The following is a 9,485-nucleotide window of genomic DNA, read 5'->3' as shown; positions in this document are numbered from 1 at the left end:
TCAATAATTATGATTGAATGAATGAATGTGATCTTTTTATATCTACCAGAGTGTGGGATACATGGTAAGTTCTTAATAAATATCATTATTACTCTATTACTTCACACTATCAATGGCATTTACTGAGTACTTACTGTGTGCAGGGCACTGTACTAAGCGCTTTGGAAAGTACCATACAGCAGAATTGCTGATGAGAAGCAAGAGCTGCTCGATCAGTTGTTGTTTTTTTAACTTTTTATGGCACTTGGGGCCCTGGGCTGTTAATGAATGATGGCATTTATTAAGCACTTACTATGTGCAAAGCACTGTTCTAAGCACTGGGGAGGTTACAAGGTGATCAGGCTGTCCCACTGGGGGCTCACAGTCTTAATCCCCATTTTACAGATGAGGTAACTGAGGCCCAGAGAAGTTAAGTGACTTGCCCAAAGTCACACAGCTGACAATTGGCGGAGCAGGGATTTGAACTCATGACCTCTGACTGCAAAGCCCGGCCTCTTTCCACTAAGCCACGCTGATTCTCTACCCCTTTCTTCAACCCCACAGCACTTGTGTATATGTGTACATATTTATTACTCTAATGCTGTGCATATATCTATAATTCTATTTATTTATATTGATGCTATTGATGCCTGTCTGCTTGGGTTTTTTAGTTGCCTGTGTCCCCCTTCTAGACTGTGAGCCCATTGTTGGGTAGGGATTGTCTCTGTTGCCAAACTGTACTTTCCAAGTGCTTAGTACAGTGCTCTGCACACAGTAAGCGCTCAATATAGACAATTGAATGAATGGGCTGTATGTCCATTTGGGTGGAATCAAAGGAGAAAAGAACCCGGGAGAAAAGCACCCCTCACCCATGACCTTCTGCTGTGGCCACACGTGAGCCGGTCAGGAGCCTGCCCACCCAGAAACTTAATGGTGACTTTTGAGAGTCAAGCGGCTCACACCCACATTTCTTGAGGTTTTCAAGCATCTCCACTGAGCACCGAAGGGCTTTAGAAACCAGTGGGACTCAGCTGAGTGCAAAATGGGGGGAAATTTCCCCTCCTTAAAAGACTAGAAAGTGCATCATTGTGCCTTTGTTAGGATGCTTGGCAGGTCTTTTAGACTGTGAGCCCACCTTTTAGACTGTGAGCCCACTGTTGGGTAGGGACTGTCTCTATATGTTGCCGATTTGTACTTCCCAAGCGCTTAGTACAGTGCTCTGCACATAGTAAGCGCTCAATAAATACGATTGATGATGATGAGGTGAGAAATCCCTCAGGGGAATAAAGCAGTCTGGACTGCAGGCCAATCTCAGTGAATGCTGAGGCCTGAGAATTTCCCCTCGTGGTGGGGGAAATCTAGCCCTTTAGACCGAGAAGCTCATCCTCTAGACTGTAAGTTCCTTGTGGTCAGGGAATGTGTCTACCAACTGTTATAATGTGCTCACCCAAGTGCTTAGTACAGTGCTTTGCGCATTAATAAGTACTCAAATACCTCTGATTGATTAAATGCTGGGGGACTTGGTCTGGCCCAGATAATAACAGTGATATTTGGTAAGGGCTGGGGTACATACTACTGATGCAGGTCAGACATAATCCCACTCGCCCAGGGAGGAGGGGAGACAGGTACCTCATCCCCATTTCAATGAGGAAACTAAGGCCCAGAGAAGTGAAGTGCCATGCTCAAGGTCACACAGCAGCGTAGCCTAGTGGATAGAGCACGAGCCTGGGAATCAGAAGGACCTGGGTTCTAATTCAGTCTCCACCACTTGCTCGCTGTGTGACCTCAGGCAAATCAATTAACTTCTCTGTGCCTCGGTTACCTTATCTGGAAAATGGGGATTAAGACTGAGCCCCATGTGGGACAGGGACAGCCAACCTGATTAGCTTGGATCTATCTACCCCAGTGCTTAGACATGTAGTAAGCGCTTAACAAATACCATTATTATTCATTCAGTCAGCCATTTATTGAGCATTTACTGTGTGGCAAGCACTATACTGAGCACTAGGGACTGTATATGTTGCCATCTTGTACTTCCCAAGCGCTTAGTGCTCTGCACACAATAAGTGCTCAATAAATACGATTGATTGATTGATTACGATATAACAATAAACAGACACATTTTCTGCCCACAACAAGCAGCAGACAAGTGGCAGAGTGGAAATTAGAACCCACATCCTCTGGCTCTCAGGCCTGCAATCTTTCCATTAGGGCACCTTAATTCCCCAAAGACCAGAGCACGAGGCCGTATGACCCAGACTCAGGGTGGCCTGAGGCAAGGCCAGACCCACGGAGGTCAGGCTCTGCCCGTATCAGAGGGTCTCTGTCCTCAGGGACGCCCCGACAGCGGCCTCCTATGGAAACGGGCCTTGCCAGGACCCAGGTGGGATCGCCCACCTCCAACTCTCTGGATCTCGGAACAGAACTCAAGCATCCCCTGTAGGAAAAGCAGCAGGGACTGGTTCGATACCCAGAGCTGCTCATTAAGTGACTGGAAGCGGCCACCTCACCTCATTGTTCATTGTCTAGTCAGACCTCCCCACGTGGTCCTTTGGCTCTTCTGGATCAGGAGGTCTTCTTTCTCCAAGGGTTTGCCCACCACCTGTTCCGCTCCCCGTGGCTTCTTAGTGGAGCCTGGGTATTCCCTGGGATGGTGGCCCCCGCGGGGTCGTGGCTTTGAAAGATTAGCATTGCTTAGGGACAATTTCCCACCAGCACCCTTCAGAAACGAAGAAGTGGACATAGAGGGTCTCCCCTTCCCACCGCACACACGACTTTAACCCCTTGTTTAGCGAGTGAGAGGTTAGCTCCTCTTTCCAACTCAGCCTCTCAGCCTGTTTCCTCTTCAGCCCTGACCCAAATGCGTGCCCCCCACCTGTGCACTGGGCGACGTGACAGAGATCGAGGGAGACTGGCCTCGCGGAAAACATCTTTTTTCCCCGACAGCTGTTCTTCAGGCATGCATTTCTGGTGAGGGGACTCACGTTTCCCCTGACGGGGAGTGATGCTCAGGGGCAAAATGGCATTTCTCCTGAGGATCCCCAGACGGCAAGGCAAAATGGGCACAAGCAAGGGATTCGCTTTATTTCTGAACCTTTCCGAGGGAAGATTCTTTTTCCCAAGAGACACGTTAAGGGGCGAGCGGAGGGATAGGGGGAAGGGGGTGGCTTGTTTTCCCCCCCAGCTGGCCGGAGGTGGTGCCCGGTAGCACCCGCTGCTGTTCAGGGCCGGGGAGCATCTTTGCCCGACTGGTGGTCGGGCGGCGTGTACGTCCCTTCCTTCATCATCTTGGTCTTCTGATTGACGATGGCCTGCAGCCGTTTCAACTGCCAATGAGAAAACTGGTGCGTTAGGAGGGGCGATCCGGTGGCGGACAGAGGGGCAGACGTGGTACGTTGTGGGGCACGCTGGCAGACCACAGCGGGCAGGGAACGAACCTGTCTACCCACTCTTCAATTTACCCTCCCAAGTGCTTTAGAACAGTGCTCTGCACCCAGTAAGCGCTCAATAAGTACCACTTGGTGATTGATGGCGGTCCTAATGTGCAGATGTTTCTGCCTCTGAAGACAGACTAGCGGCTAGAGAACAGTGTGGCTTGGTGGATAGAGCACAGGGCTGGAGTCAGAAGCACCTGGGTTCTAATCCTGGCTCTTCCACTTGTCTGCTACATGTCCTTGGGCAAGTCACTTAACTTCTCTAGGCCTCAGTTTCCTCCTCTGTAAAATGGGGAGAGTTTGCACCCCATGTGGGACAGGGACTATGTCCAACCTGATTAACCTGTATCTATCCCAGGGCTTAGAACAGTGCTTGGCACATGGTATGTGCTTAACAAGACCCACAATTATTATCATTATTAGAACAGAATCCATCAGGCTCTTGTGTATAATAATAATGGCATTTGTTAAGCGCTTACTATGTGCAAAGCACTGTTCTAAGCGCTGGTGGGGGGGGATACAAGGTGATCAGGTTGTCCCGCATGGGGCTCACAGTCATAATCCCCATTTTACAGATGAGGTAACTGAGGCTCAGAGAAGTTAAGTGACTTGCCCAAGGTCACAAAGCAGACATGTGGCGGAGCCGGGATTTGAACCCATGACCTCTGACTCCAAAGCCCGGGCTCTTTCCATTGAGCCACGCTGCTTCTCCTGTGTATGCCACAGAACCCCCACAAACCTAAAATCTAAGCCACACGGATTAACCAGCATTTTACGTCAAGCCAGACCATTCCCGAGGGTCAATCCTGACTGTGGCCCTTTTAAGAATACCAAAAAAAAAAAAATCTGATAAATGCACATGGGCCCTGCATTCTTTTCCAGGATGTTTCTTTCCAAAATGGCCCAGAAGATGGAAAAAGGCAAATGGGTTTGGGCAGGACAGGCTTCTGAACAGTAACCGCTGCTGCCCTGATGATTTCTTAGCCTCCTTGCTTAACCGCCCAGCCTCTTGTCCTTCCCCACTTCCAGCCCATACTTCACTCTGCTGCCCGGATCATTTTTCTGCAAAGATGTTCATGCCATGTCTCCCTTCTCCTCAAGAACCTCCAGTGGTTGCCCATCCACCTCCACATCAAACCCCTCACCGGTGGCAATAAAGCACCCAGTCACCTTGCCCCTTCCTACCTCACTTCATTACTCTTCTGCCGCAACCCAGCCCACAAACTTTGCTCCTTTAATGCCAATCAACTCACCATACCTTAATCTCATTTATCTTGCCACCAATCTCTCGCCTACATCCTGTCTCTGGCCTGGAATGCCCCACCGCATTTATGTCTATATCTGTAATTTATTTACTTATACTAATGCCTGTCTCCCGCTCTAGACTGAAATCTCGTGGGCAGGGAATGTGTTTATTGTTATATTGTACTCTCCCAAGTGCTTAGCACATAGTAAGCCTTCGATCAATGCAACAATGAATGAATGAATGAAAGATCCCAGTCCTGGGCTATAGCTTGAAGTGAAGGTAAGGGCTGGATGTCATTAAAAATCCCCAGCCTTTGGTATTAATCAGTTAGTGTTATTTCTTGATGCTTACTGTGTGCGGGGCACTGTACTAAGCATTTGGGAAGGTACAAGATAACAGAGTTGGTAGACGTGCTCCCTGCCCACAAGGAGCTTCCAGTCTAGAGGGCCTCCTAAAAAAACCAATCATTCGTCCTCTCCACCCCGGCATCCCAGCTCCACCATCCTGCTTCCTCACCGTTTTCGTCCGATGCCAACACTCCATGAAATCGTCATACTCAAGCTTACACTCATTCCTGGCTCGGGTGACCCCTATTCCGTAGGAACACTCAATCCATTCCTTCTCAAACGCGTGACACTTGGCGGCTATCTTATAGGGCTGGGCCGCACTTTGGATGGTCATCCATTTGTCAACGTTAATGCCCAGTCGGGCCTGAACGTCGAAGAACGGCATGGCTGGAGGGGAAGACAAGAAGAAAAACCACATCAGGCCCAAAATAATATTCCATGGTGGAATAATAATAATAATAATGATGGTATTTGTTAAGCGCTTACTATGTGCAAAACACTGTTCTAGGAACTGGGGAGGTTACAAGGTGATCAGGTTGTCCCACGGGGGGCTCACAGTTTTAATCCCCATTTTACAGATGAGGGAACTGAGGTACAGAGAAGCGAAGTGACTTGCCCAAAGTCACACAGTTGACAATTGGCGGAGCCGGGATTTGAATGATTTCGTAGAAGAGCCTAATGTTCTTCTCGGTTGATGACGATCGATCGTATTTATCGAGGGCTAACTGTGTGCAGAGCGCTGTACGAAGCACTTGGGAGAGTTCCAAACAACGGAATTGGTAGACACGTTCCCTGCCCACAGCGAGCTTACAGTCTACAAGGAACCTTTGGGTAGGCGGTTTTTTTGTGCCTGCCAATGAATGTATTTCATTTTCTGCATTGAAATAGTCAAACCAGGGTTAGAGGGCCAGCCAAAAGGCGTGGAAGGTCAAAAAGAACTCATGGAGCAGGAACAGCACAAGAAGCAGTTTGGCCTAGTGGAAAGAGCACAGGCCTGAGAATCAGAAGGACGCGGGTTCTAATCCTAGCTCCACCACTTTATTCATTCATTCATTCAGTCGTATTTATTGAGCGCTTACTGTGTGCAGAGCACGGCTTCTCAAAAATCTGAAAACCAAAGCAGACGTTTCATTAAAACGAGAAGCAGCGCGGCTCAGTGGCAAGAGCCCGGGCTTGGGAGCCAGAGGTCCTGGGTTCTAATCCCGCTTCCGCCACCTGCCTCCTGGGTGACTTTGGGCAAGCCGCTTCACTTCTCTGGGCCTCAGTGACCTCATCTGGAAAATGGGGATGAAGACTGGGAGCCCCAGGTGGGACAACCTGATCATCTTGGATTCCCCCCCCCCCCCATGCTTAGAACAGTGCTTCGCACATAGTAAGCGCTTAACAAATGCCATCATTATTATTATAATTCTCTGTGCCTCAGTTCCCTCATCCGTAAAATGGGGATGGAGACTGGGAGCCCCACGTGGGACAACCTGATTCATTCAATCGTATTTATTGAGTGTTTACGGCGTGCAGAGCACTGTACTAAGCTCCTGGGAAGTACAAGTCAGCAACATATAGAGAAGAAAACAATATTTAGAAAGTTAAACAGCACAGTTGAATGTTTTAATCTTTTTTATATACAACCAAATTGATTGAAATCCATAGACTAAGTAGTTAATTCCTTTTTCACGTAAAGAAATAAAAATTTAAATGGTCATTGTTGATGGCCTTATTTCCTCAAAGGCCTCTGCCTCACGTAAAGACCAGTCATAAGCAAAAATTCATGAACAGAAATAATTTACAATGCTCCTCATTTTCTCTGCTTATGTTAACTGGGGTTTGAGGTTAGTTCTTCATTAAACCATTGCTAATTTAGTAGCGTATTCAGAAAGGATACCTGTTTATGAATGTCAGTAGTATGCCTAGGTACCAAGCACATGGAAAAGTACAACAGAGGTAAAAGTCAGTATCCCTGCCTTTGTGAAGTTTTTCAAATAGAGTTGTGTATATGAATTGTCTGGGGAAGCAGCGTGGCTCAGTGGAAAAGAACATGGGCTTTGGAGTCAGAGGTCATGGGTTCAAATCCCGGCTCCGCCAATTATAAGCTGTGTGACTTTGGGCAAGTCACTTCACTTCTCTGGGCCTCAGTTACCTCATCTGTAAAATGGGGATGAAAACTGTGAACCCCCCGTGGGACAACCTGATCACCTTGTAACCTCCCCAGTGCTTAAAACAGTGCTTTGCACATAGTAAGCGCTTAATAAATGCCATCAAAAAAGAATTGTCAGGTCTTTTACTCTGTAATGGAAAGAAAATCATATCATCTAATTATCTTACTATAAGTAAAAACAAAGAATCAGCACCATTCTTTTAAATGATATGCTCTATTTTCTCTGAATTGTACCTATCCCTTAGTTTTAAAACCTTTTAATCCAAAGGCATATTCTTCCTACTTTGTCAAAATCATTATTATTAACTTTTATTAAGGACTTAAAATGCTTATTGCTAAATACTGGAAAGATCCCAGTAGGGTAGGGACTGTCTCTATATGTTGCCAATTTGTACTTCCCAAGCGCTTAGTACAGTGCTCTGCACATAGTAAGCGCTCAATAAATACGATTGATGATGATGATGATCCCCCCCCGCCCACAAAAAACAAACAAAACACATTTTATATCATGTCTGGCTCATAAGCCCTTCCATTTGAACTGGTGGAAATCAGACCCACATAGTTTTGGAGAATTACCCAAACAACAATGCAAAGTAAAAATTCAATAATCAAAAAATCCATGTTACATAGTATTTGGGGGACATAGTCTTTGGACAGTTCACTGCTCCAGACACAGTTGTTGATTGCAAACTCGTAGAAGTCGATTATAAGTTACTTGTTTATTCATATTAATATCTGCCTCCCCCTCTAGACTCTGTTACAGGCAGGGAGTGTGCCTGCTAATTCCTTTGTATTGTACTCTCCCAGGCACTTAGTACAGTGCTCTGCACATACTGATGATTTTGGCACCTATGTGTTATGTTTTGTTGCCTGTCTCCCCCTTCTAATAATAATAATAATAATAATGATGGCATTTATTAAGCGCTTACTGTGTGCAAAGCACTGTTCTAAGCGCTGGGGAGGTTACAAGGCCTCCAGGAGGCCTTCCCAGACTAAGCCCCCTCCATCCTCTCCCCCTTGTCCCCCTCTCCATCCCCCCCTTTTTACCTCCTTCCCTTCCCCATAGCACCTGTATATGTTTGTACATATTTATTACTCTATTTATTTTACTTGCACATATCTATTCTATTTATTTTATTTTGTTAATATGTTTGGTTTTGTTCTCTGTCTCCCCCTTCTAGACTGTGAGCCCACTGTTGGGTAGGGACTGTCTCTAGATGTTGCCAACTTGTACTTCCCAAGCGCTTAGTACAGTGCTCTGCACACAGTAAGCACTCAATAAATACGATTGATTGATTGATGTATGTATGTACATATTTATTATTCTATTTACTTATTTATTTTACTTGTACTTATCTATTGTATTTATTTTATTTTGTTAATATGTTTGGTTTTGTTCTCTGTCTCCCCCTTCTAGACTGTGAGCCCAATGTGCCAAGCACTGTTCTAAACACTGTGGGGGGATACAAGGTGGTCAGGTTGTCCCACCTGGGGCTCACAGTCTTCATCCCCATTTTACGGATGAGGGAACTGAGGCCTCAAGAGTAATAAGAGTAATAATGATGGCATTTATTAAGCGCTTACTATGTGCCAAGCACTGTTCTAAGCACTGGGGGGGATACAAGGTGATCAGGTTGTCCCACCTGGGGTTCACAGTCTTCACGCCCATTTTATGGATGAGGCCCCGAGAATAATAATAATAATAATGATGGCATTTGTTAAGCACTTACTATGTGCCAAGCACTGTTCTAAGCGCTGGGGATGATACAAGGTGATCAGGTTGTCCCACGGGGGGTTCACAGTCTTCATCCCCATTTTACGGATGAGGGAACTGAGGCCCAGGGAGTAATAATAGTAATAATGATGACATTTGTTAAGCGCTTACTATGTGCCAAGCACTGTTCTAAGCGCTGGGGGGGGATACAAGGTGATCAGGTTGTCCCACCTGGGGCTCACAGTCTTCATCCCCATTTTATGGATGAGGCCCCGAGAATAATAATAATAATAATAATGATGGCATTTGTTAAGCGCTTACTATGTGCCAAGCACTGTTCTAAGCGCTGGGGATGATACAAGGTGATCAGGTTGTCCCACGGGGGGTTCACAGTCTTCATCCCCATTTTACAGATGAGGGAACTGAGGCCCAGGGAGTAATAATAGTAATAATGATGACATTTGTTAAGCGCTTACTATGTGCCAAGCACTGTTCTAAGCGCTGGGGGGGGATACAAGGTGATCAGGTTGTCCCACCTGGGGCGCTCAGTCTTCACGCCCATTTTACGGATGAGGGAACTGAGGCCCAGAGAGTAATAACAGTAATAATG

The 9,485-nt window shown here is 46.5% G+C and overlaps 1 protein-coding gene across 3 annotated transcripts in view; it reads right to left on the bottom strand.

The window, feature by feature from the left end:
• Positions 1-3,039: 3,039 nt before the first annotated feature.
• The window catches only part of NDUFS5 (NADH:ubiquinone oxidoreductase subunit S5), a 27,625-nt gene continuing 21,179 nt past the window's right edge, over positions 3,040-9,485 (bottom strand). For all 3 annotated transcript variants that reach the window (XM_038757725.1, XM_038757723.1, XM_038757724.1), the window contains exons 2-3: positions 5,176-5,393; positions 3,040-3,305 (exon numbers count right to left, since the gene is read on the bottom strand). In XM_038757725.1, the coding sequence (XP_038613653.1) occupies positions 3,201-3,305; positions 5,176-5,391 (321 nt within the window). In that variant the 5' untranslated portion in view covers positions 5,392-5,393 and the 3' untranslated portion in view covers positions 3,040-3,200. The remainder of the gene's footprint in view (positions 3,306-5,175; positions 5,394-9,485) is intronic.

Source organism: Tachyglossus aculeatus, chromosome 16, assembly GCF_015852505.1.
Source record: "Tachyglossus aculeatus isolate mTacAcu1 chromosome 16, mTacAcu1.pri, whole genome shotgun sequence".
Lineage (NCBI taxonomy): Eukaryota > Metazoa > Chordata > Mammalia > Monotremata > Tachyglossidae > Tachyglossus > Tachyglossus aculeatus.
This window is presented reverse-complemented; position numbering and strand designations above follow the sequence as displayed.